Source organism: Pimephales promelas, chromosome 2 (genome assembly GCF_988280905.1).
Source record: "Pimephales promelas chromosome 2, fPimPro1.hap1.1, whole genome shotgun sequence".
NCBI classification, from domain to species: Eukaryota; Metazoa; Chordata; class Actinopteri; order Cypriniformes; family Leuciscidae; genus Pimephales; species Pimephales promelas.
Window position 1 is genome coordinate 19,377,763 of NC_142770.1, and position 27,481 is coordinate 19,405,243.

At 39.4% G+C, this 27,481-nt stretch overlaps 1 protein-coding gene across 3 annotated transcripts; it reads right to left on the reverse strand.

The window, feature by feature from the left end:
• Positions 1–1,516: 1,516 nt before the first annotated feature.
• Positions 1,517–27,481, reverse strand: srfa (serum response factor a). 3 transcript variants are annotated; one of them, XM_039689855.2, is made up of 8 exons: positions 26,478–27,480; positions 24,210–24,476; positions 11,194–11,458; positions 9,543–9,740; positions 7,929–8,030; positions 6,524–6,715; positions 6,340–6,416; positions 1,517–4,261 (listed from the first exon to the last, which is right to left on the reverse strand). In XM_039689855.2, exons 1-8 carry the CDS (start codon positions 26,925–26,927, stop codon positions 4,172–4,174), a joined length of 1,641 nt encoding a protein of 546 aa, XP_039545789.1. In that variant the 5' UTR covers positions 26,928–27,480; the 3' UTR covers positions 1,517–4,171. The 3 variants fall into 3 exon arrangements, with proteins under 3 accessions (XP_039545789.1, XP_039545790.1, XP_088973791.1); XM_089117665.1 differs by having other exon boundaries at positions 4,124–4,261; positions 6,324–6,416; positions 26,478–27,481; XM_039689856.2 differs by lacking the exon at positions 9,543–9,740 and having other exon boundaries at positions 26,478–27,478.

The window sequence follows — 27,481 nt, forward strand, 5'->3', positions numbered from 1 at the left end:
CACACACACATATATATATATATATATATATATATATATATACACAATAATAAATTAATATATATATATATATATATATATATAAATGAATATATAAAAATATATATAAAAATAAATGAATAAATATACATAAATATATACAGTATACATATATAAATATACACTCACCGGCCACTTTATTAGGTACCCCATGCTAGTAACGGGTTGGACCCCCTTTTGCCTTCAGAACTGCCTCAATTCTTCGTGGCATAGATTCAACAAGGTGCTGGAAGCATTCCTCAGGGAGTTTGGTCCATATTGACATGATGGCATCACACAGTTGCCGCAGATTTGTCGGCTGCACATCCATGATGCGAATCTCCCGTTCCACCACATCCCAAAGATGCTCTATTGGATTGAGATCTGGTGACTGTGGAGGCCATTTGAGTACAGCGAACTCATTGTCATGTTCAAGAAACCAGTCTGAGATGATTCCAGCTTTATGACATGGCGCATTATCCTGCTGAAAGTAGCCATCAGAAGTACATTGTGGTCATAAAGGGATGGACATGGTCAGCAACAATACTCAGGTAGGCTGTGGCGTTGCAACGATGCTCAATTGGTACCAAGGGGCCCAAAGAGTGCCAAGAAAATATTCCCCACACCATGACACCACCACCACCAGCCTGAACCGTTGATACAAGGCAGGATGGATCCATGCTTTCATGTTGTAGACGCCAAATTCTGACCCTACCATCCGAATGTCGCAGCAGAAATCGAGACTCATCAGACCAGGCAACTTTTTTCCAATCTTCTATTGTCCAATTTCGATGAGCTTGTGCAAATTGTAGCCTCAGTTTCCTGTTCTTAGCTGAAAGGAGTGGCACCCGGTGTGGTCTTCTGCTGCTGTAGCCCATCTGCCTCAAAGTTCGACGTACTGTGCGTTCAGAGATGCTCTTCTGCCCACCTTGGTTGTAACGGGTGGTTATTTGAGTCACTGTTGCCCTTCTATCAGCTCGAACCAGTCTGGCCATTCTCCTCTGACCTCTGGCATCAACAAGGCATTTCCGCCCACAGAACTGCCGCTCACTGGATGTTTTTTTCTTTTTCGGACCATTCTCTGTAAACCCTAGAGATGGTTGTGCGTGAAAATCCCAGTAGATTAGCAGTTTCTGAAATACTCAGACCAGCCCTTCTGGCACCAACAATCATACCACGTTCAAAGTCACTCAAATCACCTTTCTTCCCCATACTGATGCTCGGTTTGAACTGCAGGAGATTGTCTTGACCATGTCTACATGCCTAAATGCACTGAGTTGCCGCCATGTGATTGGCTGCTTAGAAATTAAGTGTTAACGAACAGTTGGACAGGTGTACCTAATAAAGTGGCCGATGAGTGAATACAGTATATATACTGTATATATATATATATATATATATATATATATATATATTTCATATATGCATCACAGCCTTGAAAGAAGTTGATGAACACATAACACTATTTTAAAATCCATGATTCAGTGTCAAGCTTGTGTAAAATTATTCTCAAATCTTTCTTTTATTACAAAAGAAAGCACTATACATACTTACAGCATTTATTTTACAACAAGTATGCTTTAGTGGTTAAAATAGATTTCACTTTCAACTTTTGTACGGTCAACTTAAAATTTTAATCAAATTAATAAATTGTACTCATGTAATACAAAAACAAACCAACAATCTAATAAAACCAACCTAATTCTTCAGAAAATGGCACTGTAGAAGATAATGAACATAATAAAGCAAACATTTCATCCACAACTGGTTACGCTCGGCTAAAGTAAAGGGGGGAAACAAGACGCCCGTGCTTCACATTTAAACTAATATATACAGTCCACTGAATATATCCAGGGTGCAGAAACATGTTCAAATGCAGCCAATAAGAGCTACTAAAGTAGGAAATCAGATTATGTACAGTGAGGGCCATACACAGTTGGTACATTCAACACTTTCCTCTAGTGTTCACACAACTTCACAGCCGATAAAAAGACCAAACACACAGGTCATATTTCACTCAAACAAATAAATTAATAGCACTTCGCATTTTTTCACGGTCAAAATATTTCATGATAAGTGTGGATGTTTCTAAAATGTGATTATTACTAAGTGTAATATAGTAAAAAAAGTTTTTATATTTTTAACGAATACTTAGACAATGCCTAAACACCTTATACTTTTATATTAGGGCTGTGCAAAAATGAATTTCGATTACTCGCATCCAAAATAAAAGTATGTGTGTACATAATATATGTGTGTGTGCTGTATATAATTATTTTGTATATATAAATACACACACATGCATGTATACATTTAAGAAAATGTGTTATTCATATATAAAATATTTATATTTATATAATATAGATTATGTATTTATATATATATATATACAGAATTTAAGCGCAAATAATTCTTAAATATATATATATATGTATGCATAGGTATTTATATACAAAATAATTATATACAGCACACACAAATATATTATGTAAACACAGACTTTTATTTTGGATGCGATTAATCGCAATTAATTTTTGCACAGCCCTACTTTATATCTTACCGATTTATTTATAGTTATTGCAGCAAAAAAAATGTGGGTAATTGTCATGGAAACGTCAAAAATATGTTTTTCCCCTTCTGGTTGTGGAGTGAATTATGACCTGGCACTCAAAAACATCATAAATGGAGATCAACAACTCAAGATATGTTCCCCCTGGATTTAAAACGCATTAATACTGAATAAAACACCTTTGTTCTGGCCACTTTATAAATCCCCCATTCTTTCTTCAGTTTCCACTGGTCGAAAACACACAAAACAGTCGACATGTGCTCGGGTCCACAGACCGAAAATCCCCGAAAAGAGGAGAAACCGTCATTCCTGAAACTCTCGGTGTCGCGGCGTCCATTACGCAGTTCGAGAAAGCGAGGCTTCCGGCTCCAAGCTCGCAGTGTGGAGGAAGAGACCCACGGACGCCCTTTAAAATCTGCACACAGACCAAACGCATACACAATATACAGCCCTTTGGACGTTTCAAGAAATCTAATATTTGGAAGAAAACAAAGAGGTGATAAAAATGACAATCGCTTACAATATTAAATGTGTGTGCGCACAAGCAAATTCAGTGAAAATAACAGTTGTTTCGAACAAAACTTGCCATTCTTGTACCTAACAGTGAACTAAACAAGCCGTGATCCTGCAGCACCAGCCCTTTCGGTACGTTGTCATGCAGTGCAAACGTGAGTCAGTGTTTTTCCGTTACAGCATCACTAACAAGTGGCTAAAGCTGGTGTTTTCCTGAAGCCAGGTGACTTCCTCCCAGCGATCGACATGTACAGTATAGTTTGGCACAGCAAGCCATCCTTCCCAGACGTTGTTGTACTATGATCATGTCGAAATCCAAATTATAGCAGCGTATTAAAATAATCGCAAGGGTTTAAGATATCGTAAAACTGCTCATTGACTAACAAAGGCCATTCAGGAAGTGATGATGAGGGCGAAAAATGATACATTTTTAGTCATGATGTGGTATTCAAACTGTAGACAATCCCCATGGCAGTGCATTACTCTGAAGGCATGTCTTTCCAAACCTGCAGATTCATGATGCTTATAAACTGGTACACAGGCTGTTGAGCGTGACCAGTCGCCATTTAATTGAATGGAGAGAAGGTCAGAAACTGCAAAATAAATGTTCACGAACAGCCATTAAACCCAACTAACTTCACAACAAAAAGATTGAGATCTTAAAAGCGATCTCGAAAATGAAGGAGATCATCCCAAAAGAAAGAAAGATTCAACTGAAGAAACTTCCAAACCGCAAACCGTTTTGAAGTTGTACTCAAATCGCATCCGACGTCAGTCTTTCGGACACCCAGCGGTGATAGTGCAGACGTCCCTATGAAATCCTGAAGTAAAGTTGCGTGTCTGTGTATAAACGTGAACCGAAAAATGATCTGTTATCTCTCCACCTACCAACACGAGTCCATGAGGAGACGCAATCGTCCTTCAAACGTCTCGTTACACCTCAGTGTTCCTGTGTGTGAACCCCTCGCAGCAAGGCAGTAATAAATACAATGGCAGTCTGATTGCATGGCATGAGTGATCCCTGGAATATCAGTGCGAGTGAACGGTCACACTGGCCTCGGGTTTCACAGGTCAGTCTCCTTTGGGATTGTCCATATTGACCACCCGCAGCTCCGTGAGCGTGGCGCCGCTGCCGCCCGTGGGCTGCTGGTTTATCAGCATCTGCAACGACACACACAACACCGTGAGGTCGCATCTTCACTTTAATCATACTCTTATCTACAACTGTGTTTGAGTGTCAAATTAAAAACAGCGGTTGCAATGTTTTGAGAACAAACTAGTTTTGAAAATAATGTTTCATGGCATGTTTTGAGGATGCCAAAGCAAGAATAAAGGCCTCGTGACTAATCAAAGGGCGCCAATGTGAGTGTGCACACCGACATGAAAAACGTTGTGCTTTTGCTCACGTGTCTGGGCTTCTGAAGCTGCAGTAAAACACAACATGGGGGCACTCAAATACAAAACGGTCTTGCGTTACAAAAATCGAGGCTTGTTATGGGAATAAAATCATAATATGTAAACAATAATAATGGCTTTGTGTTACAAGAATAAAGGCATGACGTTACGAAAATATAAAAATGTAACTACAAGAATAAAGGCAAAAGGTTACAAGAATAACACGGGACATGACAAGAAAAAAGGCATAATATTATAAGATAAAAAAAATCATAACATTACAAGAGCAAAGTCACAAATGCTACGAGAACAAAGGCATAATGTTACAAGAAAAAAAAATTAACATTAAAGATTAAAGAATAATGGCATTGTGTAAAAAAAATAAAAGGCATAATGTTGCGGAAATATAAAAATTAGGGCTGTCAACTTCAGTCGTTTGGTCGACTAGTTGTATTTTTTTACCAATAGAAAGCATTTCTCAATGATTTACTCCTTGATATTTATTCCTTTATACACAGTTATTTATTACTGTATTCTAAATATAATTAGCCTATGTTTTGTCCCCGACTTTAAAATGCTTTAATTTAGGCTATTTTTGTAACTGCGCCACAGTTTAGCGCGCACACATAATACACTCGGGAACCGCACCTGTGGCTGGCTGCGCTGCTGCTTCGCGCTCGGTAAGGGATGCTGTATTCATTCAGTTAGAACGCTGCTTGTTTTGGCTTTAGTCGACAAAATGTCCAGGAAATCTAAATCTTTTGTCTGGCTGCATTTTAAAACAAAGACGACAAGAATGTGGAGGGAGGCGACCGCGTTGCTCCATTATGAGTGCGCAAGTCGCGCGCCTACATTTGAAATCGAACTTGAGCGCGCAAAAGACGTGAGCAGCCTTTTAACGGCTATATCATGCCGACTCAATAGATTGTGTTTTCTTAATGTTTTCGTTTTTATTTGTACACTTGACGCATTTGAAAATAGCCTAAATAATGCACCAAAACGAAAATAAACCTATACGCGGTCCTACAGCCTATTATTAGGATTGTTTTTAGGCTATTTGGGTTTTTTTGTGTGTTGTTTAAAACGCCTTGATCATCAGGACGAAGGTTAACCCATAGCTTTGAAAGTGAAGAATATAAAGCCTGTATAAACGAGAGCTTTTGTTGGGTTTTTTCATTATGTGGCAGATGCAGCGTGTGGTGTGGTCAGGTACGCGATTGTGACTGTTACTATAGACCGAGGACGGAGCTCTTCACTTTTTGCAGTTAAAAAATCACTTAATTTTCAAAGAATTGTATTATTATTATAGTTTTATTTATTTGTGATGTTTTTTCATTGTTGTTTATAAATGTTCAATGACAATTGTTTAAAAAATGTTTAATCAAAACATCACGTTTTTTTTTTTTTTTAGTTGACTAATCGTTGCGCAGGACAAGACTTTGGTCGACTAAGGATTTCTTTGGTTGACTACAGCCCTAATAAAAATGTAACATTACAAGAATAAAGGCATAATATTATGTGAATAAAGGTATTGTGATACTAGAATACAAGTGTAACATTACTGCCATAACATTATGCCTTTACTTTTGGAAAGTAGTTATTATTTTTCTTGTAACTGAATATATTGTCGAGTATAAACAAAAAAAACAATATTATTTGATTCAAGATAACCAATCTTTTTTTTTTTTAGCTAGAATGTATCAGAAGCTTCTTTGACATGCAACCCAATAACCTTTTAGATACAAAGCAGTTACATTTACAGAGAAAGCTGTATATGTTCAATTATATAGTATTAGTCAACAAAAGTTTCATGTAAAGAAATGCTCACTGTTTTAATATATTACCGAATGAAGCGGAACGGCTGAAACTGGGATCTGCACAGTTCCTGGAGGTCCAGTGAGGAACATCTGAGGAACTGCACCTAAACACAACAAAACACTTTTTAATACGTTCCATATCGATATCAAAGACAATCTTTTCATTATACCAATACCAACGAGGCATCAATACACCAATGGGCCGACTGACCTGAGTCTTGGGCCTGTGTGTGGGACACGTGCATCGCGGCGTGCGACTGTGGGAAGGTGTTGAGCACAGTGAGACCCCCGTCGGCCAGGCCAGAGGTGGATGTGGCATACATGACGTGCGCTCCAGGGTACATCATGTGACCCGCCACTGAAGAAGGCACTGAGGACGTGACTATAGTAGCAGTGTGACTTACTGTGGGAGTGCAGAAGAGACACAGATGTTTGATTGACAGTACCAGGGAGACAATGGGCTATATACGTTCCGCATTTGACGCAAGGATGCTCGTCAGTTTACAATCTGATTCTGAACATGCATAGATTGTTTACAAATTAGAGCCAGACCGATATATCGGCAGGCCGATGTTATCGGCCGATATTAGGCATTTTCTAAAATATCGGTATCGGCAGTTATAATGGCCGATAAATTAATATTTCAAAAATAAAATAAAAACAGACGAATCACGCTTCAACCATGTCATGAGTGTTGTATAGTTTGTCCACCAGAGGGCTCTCTACACCGTTCCTGTTGGCCACACTCGTATATAACGCGCCACACATCCTGAACATTTAGACATAGAGAAAAAGTATCAAACGTATTTTGTGCATAAAACTTAGCTTTTCTTTTACACGTGTGTGAAATCCAACGACGCCAAGTGTGTGTTGCAGACTGTAATGGATTTAGATTAGAATCGCTAAATAGTACTTTTTAGAAGGCAGGCAGCAGGTGATGATTGAAAATGGTTTGATGCAGCTTGATGGAAAGAATTTAAAAAGTGGAGGTAAAGCTGACATTGTAATTATAAGGTAGCTTATAAGGCAATGTATGGGCTAATTTTGATGTTCCTCTGTTCTGTTGTGACAATATTGTGACAACATTATCATATTATTTTAGTTAAAACTCATAAATAACTACATATGAAGAGTTCAGATGCAAAAAGCCTCTAAATGCCATTTGAAATTTTCTTCTAGAATGATCATTTTTATCAAGTATATTTAAGTTCAGTGATTTCACTTAAATGGCAATGATAATTACCTATTAATTGTTATTTAAGTGAAATTACTGAACTTAAATGTACAAGTTTGATTAAAATCATCATTAAAGACGAAAATTTCAAATGGCATTTAGAGGCTTTTGCATTTGATCTCTTCATATATAACTAATGTTAGGGAAATCTGTTTGTTTCGTTGCGCGTTTTTGAAATATAAAAAGTAATAATATCGGCCGATATATCGGAATATCGGATTTTAAATCCAACAAATATTTGTAACGGTATCGGCCTTCAAAACGCTTTATCGGTCGGGCTCTATTACAAACTTGATTTTTTCTCTTTCAGATTCAGAAACTGTGAATGATTTGAAGGGCCCGAGGGAACCCTGCAGTGAGGGAGTCGGGGAGGAGTGTGTACCGGCCGAGTTGCTGGAGGTCTGGCTGATCTCGGGACTGCTGTCGCTGCTTTGAGGACTGGGGTGAACCTGGATGGCCTGTAGCTGTTGAGGCATCCCACCACCTGACACACAACAGCAGAAAACACCCACAGTGCACCTTTAATACCAGGCACAATTATATACATCGATGGACTGCACACCCGACCACTAAAACCATTTCAAATAGTTTATAAAAGTTAAACTTAAAGGAGTAGTTCACTTTTTAAAAAACTTTTGCTGATAATTTACTCACCCCCATGTCATCCAAGATGTCCATATCTTTCTTTCTTCAGTCGAAAAGAAATTAAGGTTTTTGATGAAAACATTCCAGGATTTTTCTCCATATAATGGACTTCAATGGGAACCAAACGATTCAAGGTCCAAAAGACAGTTTCAGTGCAAACTGTTCAAAGGGCTTTAAACGATTCCAGACAATGAATAAGGGTCTTATCAAGTGAAACGATCACTAATTTAAAAAAAAAAATAACAAAATTTAAGTTTTATAAGCTCAAACGCTCACCTTGCTCTGTTCTGTAACGCACTCCTGTTCAAACTCATTCATCAAAATTAACAAATCTTTTTCCGAGTAATTTGGTTCATTCGGCGAAAGAAAAGAACGAATTGATTCGGAAAAAGATTTGTTCATTTTGTTGAACGAGTTCGAACAGGAGTGCGTTACAGAACAGAGCAAGGCGAGCGTTTGAGCTTATAAAACTTAAACTTTGTTATTTTTTAAAAAAAAATAGCGATCGTTTCGCTTGATAAGACCCTTATTCATCGTCTGAAATCGTTTAAAGCCCTTTGAACAGTTTGCACCGAAACTGTCATTTGGACCTTGAACCGTTTGGTTCCCACTGAAGTCCATTATATGGAGAAAAATCATGGAATGTTTTCATCAAAAACCTTAATTTCTTTTCGACTGAAGAAAGAAAGACATGGACATCTTGGATGACATGGGGGTGAGTAAATTATCAGCAAAAGTTTTTTGAAAAGTGAACTACTCCTTTAAAATAAACCAATGTTACACGAAAAATGTAACCTAAAAAAATAATTAATAAATTAATTATATATATATAAAATGTAGAAATAGTGCCTCAACAAACAAACTGAAATAAAATAAGTTACGCTGAAGTACTAAAATCATTCAAACTAAAACTTATAAAAAATTATAATATAACCTATATGTAACTCATAAAAATAAAGCTAAATAGAAATATTTAAAAGATAAATTTTAAAAAATGCAAGCGCAAAAACCTTAAACTAAATAAACAATCCTAAAATAACGTGTCAATTACATGTCGTTTTAAACAGTATTTTAACGGTTTATTGGAAAATTACAAGAATTAAATAATATATATATTGGTGATGTACTGTTTGCGAGTAAAATAAAACAAGTCACATATGTCAAACTCGTTACATTTAACTTAATGTTTTGAAGAATCCCTTATTTTTTGCATTAGTTCTCTTACTTGAAATGCTATCAGTATAAAAAAATTATAATTCAGGAAAGCTGTAGCATGCAAATCCTGAATGATCCCCAAACACACATTTCCAGTCGAGTTTCCCTCCAGACTGCGACACACACACACACTGACCTGTAAGCGAGACAGCGGCCGGCAGACGGAAGAGCGTGGCCTGAGCGGCGGGTTGTGTGTGTGCGGGGACAGCGGAGGTGGAGGTGCTGGTGCTAGTCAAGGCGTGGCTGTTTTGCGTCTGTGGACACTGTATGGCCAGAGAGTGTGTCTGCAGCTGGCTGAGAGGAATAGTGTGTGTGCCAGGCGGGAGAGAGGCGCCTGCGGGACACACAGCGACACCCTCAGCAAGCCACGCAGAACTCGCATGTTCAAGGCCTAGTCACACCAAGCATGGTTTTACATACAAAACGAAGCGATTGGAGTCTCCAATTGAATACATTTCTTTAATATTTAAAGGTGTTAACTGTAAACGCAGAAAAATTATAACTTGCTAACTTAATAATTTAATGAATGAATTACACACACACACAAAAGTATGACAAAGCCCTAAAACACACAATTAATCGTCAAAGCCCAAAAACTGCCAATAAATTGGCATAACCACAATTATTTTTTAGACAATTAATCATCAGCCAAATTTAATAATCGTGACAGGCCTAATTGGCGAAAAAAAACATCCGTTTGAACAGATTCACAGTACCAGACTTATCATCTCGGGCATATTAAAACAAGCATATCACAATAAACATATCTCAAACTAGCGAGTCATGAGGCAAGGAAAGATCTCAAAATGCAAATCTTGAATGCGGTGTATGATCTTAAGTCTTTGATGTAAATGTTTGATGTGTGGGTCAATGGCAAACAAGAACGTTTACGATCATGCTTTCAATTCTTACTTCAAAATGTAATATTTATATTAATGTTGGTTTCAGATGGTTTTATATTATTTTCTATAAAAATGTTTAAAAAGGTGGCTTGGTGGTGTAACCATCAAGCAAAAGTAACATTTTCCTTGCACTTTCACTGGATGTGAGTGTAAAATATAAAATATAAAGCTAAAATATAGCTTTCAAAGCTTTCTTTTTTAACATATAGTATTGTTGTCTTGTGTATTAATGATTAATATTAGGTTTAGAGTCACCGCACCACATAAGATTTTTACCCCTGAACAACCCTTGTCATAAATGGTCTGTTTATCTGATATTGTAAGGGTTTAATTGTTCATGACACACTTTTTTCAAGCTGTTTGCACCACATGACTGATTTGGCAGACAAACTTTTTTTTTTAAATAGCAATATTTTCCAAGAAAAAAATAAGGTCATGCCAACCTACTTTATTGTTTTGAAGTTTACTGAAATTTTGTATCTATCTAAAACTGATTTTTTTTAAATATTGTAAATAAAAGCACGCATAAACACACACAGACAGACACACAAACACACACAGATCTTTAAAAACAGAAACTTCCTAAATTGAATGATATTATGTTAATTTCATGTAAATTGTCTCAATGTATTGCGAGTTTCTCTATGCTTGGATAGGTTGGTTGCATCGCTCCTGATGTGAATAGGCCTTTACACAGACGAATCAGTTGGAAGCAGAATTCAAAGAGTGCAAGCAAGCCAGTACGTTCATGTGCATTAAAACAGGACAATGCAGTGCATCATGCAGCCCATCTGGAAAGTCAAATAAGAGTTAATCTGGACTAATCTGTCAAAGGAAGAAACAAACAGTCATGCAACAAAGGAAAGCCTGAACGCAGGGCCGCACCTGGCATGAGTGTGAATCCTCCGGGCAGCTGCATCACGCCAGCCGGAGAGCTTTTGAGCACGGTGCCGTTCGCACTGGAGACGCTCTGAGCGCTCATGGGCCAACAGGTGGTGCCGGACAGCGAGGGGATGCTGCTGTGAGTGTGTGTGTGTGTGTGCATGGCCACCGAGGAGGAGGAGGGAGAGGAAGATGCCGAGGACTGTGTGGTCGTGCTGTTGGTGCCTCCAGGTAAAGAGGCAGAAGTGAACGTGGGCTTCATCATTTCCTGCAACAACAAAGGCAGAAATCAAAAGATTTTCAGGTGCAGTTTTTGTTTGTTTGTCACAATGCAACATAGATATGCTCAAATCAGCATTTAGACTGATACTAGTGCTAAAGGGCATTAGATAACTTCACTGATAAACTTTTAATATTAATACGTTGAATACTTTAAGTTAACTTGACAGGTGGCATATTTGTGTGCGTGTAATCTGTGTATAAAATATATAAAAATATACACACATTTAAAATCATTAATGCATAACAGATAAATAGTGGATGAATTGGAAAAAGTATTAATCAAACTAACATTTGTATTGTAACTATTTGAATAAGTGGTCGACCGATATATCGGCATTTTTAAAATATCGGCATCGGCCGATAAGTTTTTCTGATTGGCCGATGTGTTGGAGGCGGGACTTTTATTTTGACGGCTTCAGAACTGGTAATCAAATAAAGTAAACGGTATGTGAAAAAGTAATGCGTTTGCGTTTATATAATTTGTAACAGAAAAGGCAAACATTCAGCCTAAAATACTTTCTCATTTACCGTCAACATTCAGCAAATGCGCATCTACATCATTTAAACAAATCTCCGAATATCTAATAAACATTTAAAGGTGGAATACCTAAGATTTTTAGGTATTATTTTGGTTAAGATGATGACTTACAATATTCCAAATGTTTCAAAAAATGTTTAAACCGCGAGAAAATCGAGATTTTAACAATCGCGTCATATCCGCTTACCTCGGTTTCCGCTCGTACTGCGTGTGTCCTGGACAAATGTGGAAGTTGTAGTTGTGCGTTAGCGTCTATCACGCAACAAACGTCAGCTTGTTTCGCGCATTTGTTATGGAATGGAGCACAATTTTTCTTTAGCGATTGCACCAGGTTCTGTCGACAAAGACAAGTCTCATAAACGCAAACGTCAACGAACGGGTCAACCAAACGACCCAAGAAGAATTTGGGAGAAGAGAAATAAAACCAGCTCAACATCGGTGTGGCATTTCCGAAATGGAGAGACCTTCGTGAAAAACTCTAACTAGAAAGAGACGCCGATCTTGCATGTGTTTTACTTGAGAGGTGAGTAACACCGTATTATTGTTAGAATGTCTTGTTGTCTATGCATATGATGTGAAAAATCGTAAGGTCATATTCACCGCGAATACTTCTCGGAATGTGAACGACGCTTATCTGAAAAGTGTTTCAACCGTCCCGGCTCTCCCCTAACATCTGTGATAACTAATTTACTGTTAAACCTTTTCTTGCGGTTATTTCATTTTATAATGAAAAACAAGCATGTCATTAAATGCAACAGTTATAGAAATCGAACTTTACCTAATCCATGACAACTAATTTTCGATTCCCGTCTGACTGATTTATCCACGGTGGAGTTGAAAACAACAGTTCCCATCATTCTGCGTTCCTCCACGGCGTCATCAAGCAAAGCCGTTGTTGTTTTGAATGTAGCGCCCTCTAGCGGCATAAAATCTTAGGTATTGTAGATTTAATTTCACAAACCTTGCAGATTTAATCAAATGCAGCTGTGGTATCTTGTGAAGTGTGCATTTGTAGCCGGCATTAACGTTACCGCGAGTGACTGAATGCGAACAGAAGATCGGCTTCACAGCAGACGCGATCGAAACATTTTAAATCCTTTATTTCAAAATATGCGGTGCTATATCCAGTTGCCCACTGTGTCATATTCATGTTGTTTTCACTGCTGTATGTAAAATTAGCGTTACCTTGTCAAAAGTTAGTCAAAAAATGATTTAAAAAAAGATTATCAGTGTGCATGAAATTACCAGATTACTGAGTGCCCTGTTACAGTGTTTTATTAAATTTTTATTTACATATTAATATGTTTTTTAAACAATGACTTTATTTGTGAAAAAAAAAAACTGTATGGGATTGCAGATTCAAGAAGTTGCCATCTAAAGTATAGGGCCTAAACATGTTTATTTTAAAGATTTTTTTAAATGTAAGTTTATTAAATTTATCTAATTTATTAAATATTTATTTAAACAAACACATATACATATATATATATATATATATATATATATATATATACACTGTATATATAAATAAATTTAGGCTTTATTTTGGCCAACCCGCTCTCTCAGATATCGGCATCGGCCATCAAAACACCCATATCGGCCGACCAATAATGTGAATGTATTTTCCTTAATACATGAAGCATTATTTAATAAATATACTCGTAATATTCAAAAAGATATTATATAACGTTAACAACATTCTACGAGTGAAGTCTTTGCTCAAGTATAATTATGTTTGAGTAATTATGCAGACTGTTTTGTGACAAAAAAGCAGAACCATTATACATTACATAATGTAATAATGGCCATTTCTCAAAAAACACTTCACAACTGAAAGGTACTTCATCTTTTTGTATTATGTGGAACGCATATTTGAAAGTCGATGGACACAAACCAAAATATAGGACTATTCATAAGTCTGGGGTCACTTTCATTAAAAGAACGAAAACGTCGAAAACTTTCTTAACAAAAAAAAAAAGACAATCTTTTGTGGTCCACAGAAGAAAGATGAAATAATCATTTAACATTAACTTCATGTCACCGTGGTGGACCAGGAGTGATTGATCGCAGCAGAGCCTGTGGCAACAACTGCGTGTGATAAAGGCAATTGTGTCATGGCTATCCCGAGAACGGCAGCTGCCTTCACAGGAAAACAGGTGTCCACACAGCGAGAGAGAGCGCGCTGCTATTTCAGGCGGCGCTCATTAAAACCCTCCAAATGGGGACGACGGATCTGGAAAGCATTTTCTCCTCGCCATCAGAAGAAGGGTGCAAGAACATGCAGCAAACAGCCAAACTGAGCTTGACTAGAGCAGATCTGATCAATCTTGATACCAATTTTGATACAACGGCAAAAATGAGTCTGAAGTAAGCATTGGTAAACATTACAATACAATCAAATTGGTACAGGAGCTTTTTCTTTTAATATTGAAGTTTATTTAATCGTTAAAGTCCCCCTGAGGTGAAAATCCAGCTTTTAATGTTTATAAGTGTATGTTTTTAATATGCTTTAAGACAAACTATCTGTAGATTCGTAAGTCGACAGCATTGCTGAGTACTGTCTCTTTAAAACTGCAGTGGACCAAAGACGGTCTCAAAAACACGGTTTGAAATGTATCTGATGTCACAAATTTGTAACCAATCAGGTCAACGTGTGATCATCTGCTGTGAGTGTGTGGAGGCGGGGCTAATTTGCATATATCTGCGTATAAAAGGTATGAAGACAATTTTTTAAAGGAAAAAAAAATTAAATACATAATTTTGGTGATTAAAATTACTGACTACAGGGGACTTTAACAAAGCTATATATATTGGAATACATGGTGCATAATCCGACCTGAATGCAATGATGTGATGTCCTACCTGTCATCACACGTCATCAGCACTTTCGGTAAGGTATAGAGGGTATAGAGTTCGATATATCCACCAACTGAATTGCCTCGATACTATCGAGTATCAAAAAATGTCTTGACTCGGAAAACAGTCACGACAAGTCAAACCACGAACGACGTGCTGAGTGATCTGAACTGTATGAAGTTCAGCGAACTTCTGAACTTTATGAATGCCGTTCGTAGTTTGACTTATCGTGACTGTTTTCCAAGATGGCTCCTGTCTGTATACACGAAGTGAACTGTCTTTATAAAGTATCTTCTTATTAAACGGTCTGTACACTTACAAAGTTCTCAATGCTTCGTTTTGGATGTATGGACCCTCATTATGTTACTGTGTTAGTGTAGGGCTATTTTGAGCCTTGTTAGTGGTATAAACTAGCGATTTCTTTTTACTTAGTCAATGCCCCCAATGCTAGCATTATACGCTAAACAGTTTTTAGAGATAAAACTCTTTATATTCGATTATCATGAAAACAAATCTCAGAGAATGGTCGACTAGGTACTGATGTTTTATAAGACCGAGTTCTCCTTTAATTACCTCGTTAGTAAACCAATCGCACACAAAAGCGAAAAGCTTGAATCTCCTCCACATAAAACTCAAAACAAACACCCAGGCTAAGAGGAGCAGTCGCATGCAGTTCAACGTCACTACATAAACTTCCCGCCCCGACCGGTACTTTAGTACGCGGTGTAAACGCAGTAAGCAAGCGGTCTGGGGCAATGAAAAAAGTTCCTGGGACAAATAGTTCCTGGTAATTGCGGTGGAAACGTGGCTATAGTAAGCAACAATGATAAAACAAGGCTATTTTTATGTTTGTGTTCTGATGATGTCAACTATAGGGAGATGATAAGGGCCTTAACCCCCAGATATCAGTCCCCCAGCCGAGACGCACTCAAGTATCCTCATATCAGCATCACATGCAGTAGAGGAAGAAAACGCCAAGAAAGAGTTGCAAGATGTGAGGGATGTGTCTGTTACTGCTGATGGCTGGACCTTTACAGCCCCTTTTCCACCAAAGCATTTTGGGAGCCGGTGCCTGCGCGCGAACTAGTTCTTTGTGTTTCGACAGCCAAAGAACCGGTTCTCGGCCAGGAGAAACTGGTACCAAAGCGGCACAAACTCTTTGCTGGACTAGAACCGTTCTTTTACCACGTCATGCTTACGTCGGGGGCTGGGCCGGGTTTAGACATGTCCTAAACATCTTTTCTGGCCATAATAAAGGATCGCAAAGCCAAGAGTAACATTTGCAGAAACACGATGGAGTCCGCCTTTGTAATTGTTATGCTTGAAGTTAACACAAGCGTTTCTATTTTTATCAATTTTTTATTTGAAGACATTTTAAGCAAAGAAGAAAACAGTTAGTACAAATAAATGGAAAGAAAAAAAAAGAAAGACACAAGACAGGGGTACATAACTTATCAGAAAAGATGCATATTAAACGAAAAGATTAAAAGATTTACATATTTCAATTGTTTTTAAACCCTTCTTGGTACATGAGTTAGATATAATCCCAAAGTAATGTTGTACTTGCAAGCGTTTCTAGCTAGTATGGCGACGTACACAGTGACGTAACGACGTCGTTCCCTGGACGCTCTAGTCAGTGGAAAAACAAATTCAAAAACGGTTCGCAAGTTGAACCAACTCCGAACCAACTTTGAACCAGCACCAGTTCCGAACCAGTTCTTTTTTTGGTGGAAAAGGGGTACACCTGATGTGAGAGAGGGCTCCATGAAAGAGAAAGTAGAAGAGATTCAATATAAAGGACACACTGTAAAAAAATATTTTCAAGATTTGTTATCACAACATATTTTATTTTATCAAATCAACTTTATAATAATTTATTTAGTTCAGATAACGTATTATTTTGAGTTTCAGATTATTAAATCAATCTCCTTCATTGCATTAACTCACTTTTTCCAGTTCAATCAACTTAAAATTAAGGCAACCAGGTTACGTACTTTTTTAAGTTAAACAAACAATATTTTTTACAGTGAGAGTCAATGCGGTTACAGCAGATAATACAGCAAATATTGAAGCAATAAAAAAAAAAATACAGCGCATGACAACTGAAGTAAGAACAAAGACCACTATCAGCAGCTCTACAGGGAAGGTTCAGGCTTTCCGATTACCTTCATCTACGCCATCCTCAGTGAGTCCAGAAGCCCGGTGGGAGGACACAAGGTAGGGATGTCCCGATACCACTTTTTCACTTCCGATACCGATACCGATGCCGCACCTTTGGCTTTTGCCGATACCGATATTAGTCCGATATTTTTTTTTTCGTGGTCCGACGTGCCGTATACGGCCCACCGGGTGGTTTATAGGTTTAACTTTGTGAAAGACAAAACAAAACAAACACAAAAGTAAACATAATACATATCTTTGGAAAGCTGAGAAACTCGTGATTCGAACGACGTAAACCATTTTAAGATACAATCAACACAGCGGGCACAATCTGTCTCTTTGTCAGACCACCAACAGCCAAAACAAACCAACACAAACTGGAAGAAACTCACCAATTAGCCATCTGTTAGTCCACATTCCAACAAAAATGGTTTGGTTTCACTGTAAAGCGTCCATACAATCCAATTTGAAGTAGTTTTTAGTCCAAAACAATTGTATATATGAAACATCCATGGAATGTAAATAGTAGCATTTCGCGTTAGCCGACAGCGCTATCACAACTTCGACGCACTAATGCTACGTTCACACCGGACGCGAATAGGGCGTCAGGCGCGAATGATTTCAATGTTAAGTCAATGCAAGAAAAATTCCTGCGGCGCGAATGAGGCGTGGAGCGCGGCGCGGAAGACGCGAATACGCCTCATTCGCGCGTCAAGTTGGCGAGAATTGAGCGTTGTGCATTCACGCGTTTGACGCGAATTCGCGTCTGCCGCCCGAGTTGAAAAATCTGAACTTTGGCGTGAATTCGCGCCGCGTTAACCAATCAGGAGCCTAGCTGCTTGCTCACGTGGTGAAGTGTCTGGATGCTTCAATAAATTATTTTGTTAATATGACTAAATGCATGGTGGGATTATGCACAACAAAGCAAATGTTTCATCACTTAAAACATTATTTCTATATGGAGACATGTTCATTTTGTATTGAATGTTATTCATTCCATATCTAGAAATAGTATTATGTTGTAAAGACAATCAACATATGTGCATAAATTCGTGTCTGGACGTGAGAGAGAGAAAAAAAAAATCACAGGACAGGTTAATAACTTTTGAAGGCTGGCTCTATTTATTATCAAAACAAAAATAAATGACAGCTAGATTAGATGGATGAGGGCGAGGGTGATCCTCGCTCAGATGCGGGACAACAGGTCATCAAACTGGGCGCGTGACAGGCGGAAGTACCGCTGACAGCGGCCGTCATCCAGCGCAGCTCCTGGAGCGAGCAAATGGTGAAACTCGCCAAACGGTTCGGCTCCGAAGGGTCCGGTGGACACAAATATACGGCGACGATGATCCCCACGCCGCTGTTCTGCTATCCAGAGTAAATACAGAGCGGTAACTCTCTTGATGAATGCTCGGTCGACATAAAAACAATGACCGCCAACGGATTTTGATTCTGACGCGCGTCACGCGCGTAAATTTCGCTTCAAACTTTACGCGCGCCAGTTTCGCTCTTGACACGCAAAGCGAGAGTGATTCTCTGCGCGCGTGTGCGTAAACACAACAATCATCACGTGACAGGCTGCGCCGCTAAACTGGATATCGCTCATATTTTTTTCTCCCCTCCGATCTCCGATCTAGCGTTCTGGGCCGGTATCGGCGCGATACCGATGCCGTGGATCGGATCGGGACATCCCTAACACAAGGGGTACTCTGCCAACGCTTATGGATTTGCCAACGAGGCATGTCCGTTTGCAAGCATCATCTACATGTTCTACTGCTGGGATATTATCAGTCAATCACATTTTGCACTGAAAACTAGGCTTGAACTTTATTAACTCTATTGATTTTTTGTGCAAGTTACATTTTGTTGCTTGCTTTGTGCTCTGGCTCAGGAGATAAGACAGTAAAATAAATCAACAAACTGGAAAAATATTTTTTTTGAGACAACATAACCAAAAAAACCTGCCCAAACAGTGACAAAGAAAATGATCTGATGGTCATGGTCATCAGCTCAACAAGTTGAGGATCTGCTTTAAGCTTAATTTTAAACAGAGGTTTGGTTTCCTCATTCTGCGTGCTCCCCCTCACTACTTGCCCTAAATCAGTAGAGAAAAGGGGGGGATATGTCATCCAAATTTGAAAACAGCTGCAGCTTATACGGAATGTGATCAGCCATGAGCCAAGAAAGTGTACTGGGAAAACCAGACTATATAAGGACATGTAGACAGCATCTAATCCTTATCAATGAGAGTTGGACATTGTGAATAATAGACGCTGCCATGCAAAGACGTGCTCGGGGTGACGCAAATGTTCTTAAATGTGGGCAAAACTGGTGTTTGCATGATAAATACTGAGAGTGGAAAAGGGGTTTTGGGTGAAAGTCGTGCATGTCTGATTTCTTTCAACGTTAAAACGAGCTATTGTAGTCTGGAAAACTGAGACCTACAAAGGTCAAGAAACACAGGAATGGGAAAAGGTTTCCATTAAAGTGAAACTCGAATGATGGACTATGCAATGGAACTAAACCATCAACCAACTAGTCGGAGAAGACCAATCTAGACTAAACTTGATTCATGAGGTCAACTACAATGTTTTAGATTTTTTTTAGATTTTTTTTTCCTACTTCAAATTGGACGTAAATCTGTTGCGCCACGCATCCCGAATCAAGCTTTCTACTAACTTTCAAAACAAATGTTTAGACTGTTGTGTACAGTAATCCAGCTACTGTGAACAATGCGTCTTAAGTGAACAAACAGAGAGTGTCTGATCTGCGCAATTTGTTGCGTAGTGTGTCCTGATGACCATTCTTAAGATGATGTATCAAATGAACAAGTTAACTTTTTACTACCAACTTTCACGTTTCTACCAACTAGGGAATCGGGATGTCACGGTACCAAAATTCCAGTAGTCGGTACCGATACCATTAAAATGTTATGGTTCTCTGTACCAATTTCAGTACCAATTTTTCCAATTTATTTAACTATTACAATTTTTTTTTTAATTCAATTCAATGACTATTCTTTATGACGGTAAATTAATGAAAGCATTGAAGGCTACATGCTGTTTAAACCAAAATATTGATGATATTGAGAAATATTGCTTTCAAAATCAAGTGAAAAAATACGCAACCTTCTACGCGCACATTATAATTATTATTAGTAGTAGTATTTTTAATTAATGGTATTATAATTAATATAATATAATTATTACGGTCAATTTCTTTAAGTTAAGCCAAACTTTTATTTTGATGGGTTGCCGTGAAGACCTTTGAGTTTCTGTGTGTGTATGATCTTACGATAGTTTTTCTCAACTGAAACGGTAAAATTCTCATAAAGCGACTCTCGGAGATCAGGAGATAAATTGAATCATGAATCGGCATCATATCGTGAGGCAGCAGAGACTGAAAACAGACTCGTGCTACAGTATGTGTTTGTGTGTGTGAGGTAACGTTAAATGGAACCTCGCGTCTGTGCCGCTTATTCGCACAGAGACAAGCAGAACATGCAGGGTTCTAGGGCTGCAGCTATCGATTCTTTTTGTAATCGATTAATCTAGCACTTAATCGATCGATTAATCGAGTAAAATATCAACCCAAACAGGTACACAAATGTGTACAATTTATAAAAAAAAAAAGGAACTAAAATAATTATAAATAAGAATCAGACTTTTTCAACTGTAATCTCAAGACAAACATCAGAGTGTGTGTGTGTGTCTCACAATATTTGTTCCTCCATCACGTCCCGCTGTATACAGTGAACGTATGCTAAAATTTTTGTTGCGTGACTACATAAAAGTTTAAGCATATGCCGCAATTGGTCTGACTGGCGCGTGAGAGAGACATGGGTGCACGTGCTCACCTCTCTGCCGTCGTGCGCGAGCCGCGGTTAGGAGCTCAACATCTCGCATGCGCGCTCGCTCTAGATTACAGGATATTTTAACTTGCGAATTAATATGCGGCGGTAAAACTAGTCGATCACGAGTGGCTCAACAGGTAGATCTATAGACGAACTCATCTTTCATGCATTAGACCGAAGGGATTGACACTTCAGCGTGAGAAATCGGGGGTATGGCGTGACGGTGAGAATTGGCTCAATTGCGCGAGTCTCACGCTGAATGCGTGAGAGTTGGCAGCCCTGCCAGGTATACTTTGCAGACACATTGCATCTTGTTCTCTCCCTTTATAAACATATAATGATCCCAAACTTTAGACATTCTCTGCCATTTATGAAGTCAAATGTATCATGCACTATGGTGTGCTTCTTGAACAACGGTCCGTGTGAAACAATCAGATCCCTGCATGCGCGTCGTAGGAATTTAACGAGGCTTCGAGGCAGATTTTTGCCTCGAGGAATTTTTGAATCGTTTCAGCCCTACAGGGTTCATATTTAAATAGTCTTTTTGCAGTTTAATATACACAGACACACATCAGGAGCACCACCGGTCGCCATGTCTCTGCGCTTGGGACTTGGTACGTCACTACCGTGATGTTTAAAAAATGTTAAGAACCGACTTGGTACCGAAGTACCGAATTTTTTGACAACACTACCGCATTTTCAAGATCTCAAGACCCATTGCGCTAGATCCATTCTTGCCACCGTGAACAGAAAAATGCGTCCTAAGTGAACACTGCTTACAAAAGCAACAATTCTAAACAAGTGTAATTTTACAAAACTTGCTTTTGACCACCTAGTAGATTGAAAATACATTAGGGATGTGAATTTCTGCCAAAAATGGCATTCGAAAATCGAGGAGCAAAGGTCGATTATCGTTCGAAAATCGAAAAAAAAAAAACGCACACTCACAATGACAGAAAGGGAGGCTAATTCCATCTTTGGCGATTTATTAATTGAACAAGTGACATGTTTTCGTCATTTTTTTAACACAGAAGATTAATTGGAAGAAGAAAAAACTAAAAGCACAATAAACGATTTTGCATCGACAAACCAGATGCTCGTTAGATCAAAAAAATAATATCATGCAATAATGTTTTTATGCGAACCTGTAACTGGCAACAGCCTATACTTTTTAAACAAATTCGTTTCGATGAAGATAAACTATGCATAGCATAACGCTTATGTCATATTCTTGTTCAGAAAAATTAGCATGTCAACATGTTCTGGGAGGAGACGCGAGCGCATCCTGTTGACGATTAGTCCAGCCGCGGAGAACACCCGCTCGGATGGCACAGATGTCGCAGGCACACTCAAGTAGGACATTGCTAACTTTGCCAGGCGGGGATATTTCTTCACGTTGGCCTTCCACCATGTTATGGGATCAGCGTTCATTGGTGGGCATATGTCTTGGCAGTATTGCAAGAGTTCGGTTGTCGCTGTTGCTGTCTGCTCGATGTTATCCTCGCCAAACAAGACCGCAATCGCTGCAGCAGAGAGGGCGTCATTTCGTGGATTTTTAGCCGCCGGTGGTTCAGTAGGCATTTCTCCCGATTCCTCTGCGCCTTCCGTGTCTCCATCGCTATCAATGCTGGACAGGAGATCGCTAACTTTGGCCTGCACAGCGCCTCTTACAGAATCTGTTGCATGTCGCATGTGCTTGTGCCTTGGGTCTAGGAATGATGCGATGTATGCAACCTTTCGCGCGTTGCTGACTTCTGCAGGCCCGAGTCTCCTTTCCAGTGAGACAGACACTGTGCTTTTGAATTCCTTGACTTTGGCGTTCTCCCCTGGGATTTCTTTGAGATGCTTGGACAGTAAAGTTACGGTCACCGGGTACACCATGGAGATGGACACGTCATATTCTCCACACAACGCAGTGGTGGCACATTTTAGCGAGTGCAACACAGGTAAGACTTCCTCCATTACAGTCCAACTATCATCTGTCAATTCCAGGGTGCGTGCATCTGATAGTTTAGTGACACTCCTGTCTGACAAGGCAGCACACACGGCCCAACGCTGCTCCAATAAGCGCTCGAACATTTCATATACAGAATTCCACCTGGTTTTACAGGATTGCACTAACTTATGCTCAGGCAAATTCTGGAGTTGTTGCTTTTGCTTAAGTGCGTGTGTTGCAACTGTGCTGTGATGGAAATGGGACACTAGGCGATTAGCAGCTCCAATGATGTGTTTTATGTTCGGTAGTTTGAAACCGTCCTTTATTGCAAGTTGAAGCGTGTGTGCGAAACAGGGCTGTGAGTCCCATTCAAGTTGATTGCTAGCGTTTGCCAAAACCATGTTTTTGGCATTGTCATGCACGCAGGCTGTGACCTTTCCAGTTAGCCCCCACTGGTCTGTAGCATTAGAAAGAACAAGTGCCAGATTTTCAGCCGTGTGTCGCTCTGGCATGGCTTTGGTCTGCAGAACGGCACTCTGCATCTCCCAGTTATGCATGTAATGGCAAGTGATCGTAACATATGATTCAGTTGTCAGTGCCGTCCACGAATCCGTGGTCAATGACACTGTACGTACACTCGCTAAACGGGCGCGCAGATCAGTTGTGCTTTCACCATGCATTTTTTCTACTCTGGTGGTGATTGTCTTTCTTGTTGGAATGGTGTATTCAGGCTCAATAAATTTCATTAGCTCCCGGAAACCTTCTCCTTCAACAAAGCTGACGGGGAGCATATCCTTAGCTATCATCTTAGTAATTAGCATAGTGATCTGCTCACTGCGCCTAGCATCCAACTTACGTCCCAAGAAACTAGCCATTGACTGCTGGGTGCTGCCAGTGCCTGAGGAGGATGAAGCTGCCGGGTGCTTTGATCTCAGGTGGCTATGCATCGTCGTTGTAGACTGGTGGTATGCCAGCTTTGCTTGGCATAATTTACACTCAACTTTATCATTGCTAATTTTTTTAAACGAGGTCCACACGGAGCTTTTTGGTTGTTGCATGGTTGGTCGCAGAGTTAACGGCCACGAGGTTTCGACAGTGCTCTTCTTCTGTTGTTTGTTTACACTATGTTCAAAATGCTGGTATCCTAGATCGCGCAGTAGGGGGTTTCATGCATGTTAGTGACACCTTGTGTCCCTAACAGGAAAATACTTTGCTCCGCGATCTGTGACAGTAGGCGCTGCGTCAATTATGTTAAATACACATTGGAATTATTGCACGAAAATATAACGATATTCGAAAAAGCTATTTTATGATCGAATTTCGAACGCATTTCGACTATTCGACCATTCGAAGATCGTGACTCATCCCTAAAATACATAGTAGTAAAGCTGTACCTTTGGCTCTGTGAGACCATCGGCCTCTGAGACCTGGTAGGTGAGATCCGTCTCCTCGAATCCCGTGGCACTCATCCGCTGGTCTGTTGAAGGGTCCGTCCGGGGTGGAGAGTCAGGGGAGTTCAGGCAGGTCTGGATGAGGGCTTTACCCGTCTCACTGGTGATCATGGGCTGAAGTTTCCGCGTGGCAAATGTGTAGACGTGGCCTGTCTCACTGGCAACCAAGAGCAGAACTTGCGTCCCTGTTAAGGTGGACAGTTCGTAAGCCTGGAAATTGAGAAGAAAGCAAGAAAACAATAAGATCATCTATTCTAAAGAGTGGACACTAACTTATAAGCACTGGTAAACTTGATTGAGTGGACAACAGTGATGATAAACATCACAAAGTGTACGCGCCAAATAAATTCAACTGCGCTTGTGTGACGCAATGCAGCTGTATTTGTGATTCTTGTGGTTGTAATGAGGTTGAGAGAAGGATGAGAGGTGATGACAGCAGCCCAATGAAAAGATATAAAGGAACTTATAAGCAGGGATTAACTGCAACTAATAAGCCAGTTCCTGGAGAACCTACAGCAGGTTGTCAGTACACACTCCATGCCCGACTTCTGCAACTAGGCCGGTTCTCGAGATATGCAAATGCATTAATGAAGTCTACCGCAGTGGTAACCTGATCAGTCATATGGCCTATTTCTGCTGAGACAGGAATGAATGACAATTGAGGGGGCAATGACAAACGAGTCAGAACAGATGAGGAAACTACCTTCAACTGAGACAGAGAATGCATCAGAAAGTAACAGAGAGGAGCGATATATGATGGTGTGGAATAAACTAGTAGCTATAGAACTAGTACTTGTAAAGTAGAAGGGTATAAATAATGTACTAGCTTGTTAACTACTAGTATTGGCATAGTTCTTGTAACAGTATAGTTTAACACCAGTGTTAGTGAACTACATCAACACAGCAGTATGGCACTCGCATATGTTAGGTTTGTGGTTTGGCACCACAAGTCGTAAAGTACGATAGTAGTCAACATTTGAAGTGGATCAAAAAAGTTGTCAGAACAAGACAAGAACGAGTATTGTTCAAAATTCATGTATAACTTTGATGAAAGGTTTTGATCCACTTCAAATGTTGACTACTGTAGTATGAGTACACAAATATAGTAGTATAGGATTAGTAAAGGTAAAGGTATAATGGTTCTAGTATCAGCATAGCTTGATAGTTAGTAATACAATTAATACAGCACAATCAGTATTTAGTGCTAGTATTGGTACAGTACTATCTATCTGTAAAATCATATAGCACCAATAATGGAGCAATAACAACATTAGCATGTTGATAAAGTCCTAACAGTTACATAACTAGTGCACTAAAGTAGTAGTAGTACTAGCATGTTAAGTCATATTGGTATAGTACTTGTTACAGTATAGTCTAACACCAATGGCCTAGTATCCGTTAAGCACAAGTACAGTTATAAGTTTATAGTTTTATGGAACAAGTGAACTAGTAACAGTATAGTAGGGTTATCAGTATAGATACAAAGCTAGTAAAAGTATAATACTAGTGTGAGTGGTGGTACTAGAGTACTAGCAATTTACTTGTTACAGCACTAGTAATGGGATGGTACTAGTATGGTTCAATAGCTCCATCAATTAGTTAAAAGACACTATCAGTGATACAGTGTGAGTGATAGAGATAGTAACAGTATATTAGTACATGATATGTATGAAAACTAGTACCAATAACTTTACTATTTTACCAATTTTACCAAACTTTACCAATTAAGTTTACTAGTATCAATAAATGGCAAATAAATAACCAATAATAGCGGTTCCAGTATTAGTATGAGTAATAGTTTAGCAGAAGTCATCATCACATCATTATAATGGATGCTGATAGTAACATGGTGCAATGCTAGTGTCAGTAAATTGTAGTTAGTACAAGTATTGATACAGAATTAGTATCAGCACATTGATACATTACCAGAATACAATTAAATAGTATAATGGTATAGGGTCAGTAACTGTGCTATTATAAGTTGATTAGTACTAGTAGTGAAAATTCTACAGTATTATAATCAGTAATGACATTATAATCAATATAATGCAATTAATACTAGTATTCCTACAGTATAACAATCAGTATAGTAATATTAATACTAGTAGTGATTAATAGTTGTATTAGTAGAGCACCAGTTGTAGTACCAGTATTAGCATAGTGGGTTAGCACTAGTAATATTGGTGTCGTACATGTTCTGGTTGAACGTACCTTCTTCATAATGCCAGTCTTTCTCTTACTGAAGGTCGTGTATCTCCTCAGCTTGTTGTCAATAAACTCCATCTTAATTTTAACCCGTCCTCGCGTTTTCTTGCCGGGTTTTGCACCCGCCACCCCGCTGGAAACTCCTCCATACCCCGCCGACAGAGCAGCGATAGCTCCCGAGGATCCCCCGACCTCCATCTCGCTCCTCTCCCGCTTCACTCCTCTCCTGTCCAGCACGGGACTCTCTTCATCATCCCCGGAGTCCGAGTCTCCATCAGAGCCGCTGAGCACTGCCTCGACCGACGGCCTGTCGTCGTATCTGCCCCCATCGGGCAGGTTTATGGAGGAGTTCACCGCCCCTAAAGCCCCAGATGTGGTGCCCACCTGTAGATGGGTCAAGCCTGTGCCGTTACCTGAGCGTCCAGCCCCCCTGGCCTTCCCGTTTCCCCCCAACATCTCCGAACCCCCGACCCGCTAGCAGCACCACTGCAGTCTGCGGTAGGTGTTAAGAGTTAACGTTAGCCGATCAAACCCAGCCGATCTCTTCACTTGATAACGTTACCGAACTTACCCTGCATATGCTAGGCTAAGAAACATTAGCTCAAATAAGCATACAACTAGAACTAAACGCGAGCTATCCTTAATTTGATTTCTGCACGAAAGACGTCTTGTAAACTACCAAAATACACCTTTCAAAACTAGCCGTTACGACCATCGTACAAAGTTTACAACGTATAGTTTCCGCCTACAGTCCATCAATCAAACCTCAACTGAACTTACGCCACATTTGGAAACGACGAATCGCGACCACACAATGTACCTCCGCGACCAGAACTAGTTACCAACAGCAACGTCGATATCACGCTTGATATTTCACGTCGAACACGTAAATTACAAAAGTTTGGCTTTATGGAGATTTTAATGTTTTTTGGGGGGGTGTAAAGAATGATTCCGCGCTTATTTAATGAATTTAACTCACGAAGACGTTCACCCAAAGATCTACTTTCCTC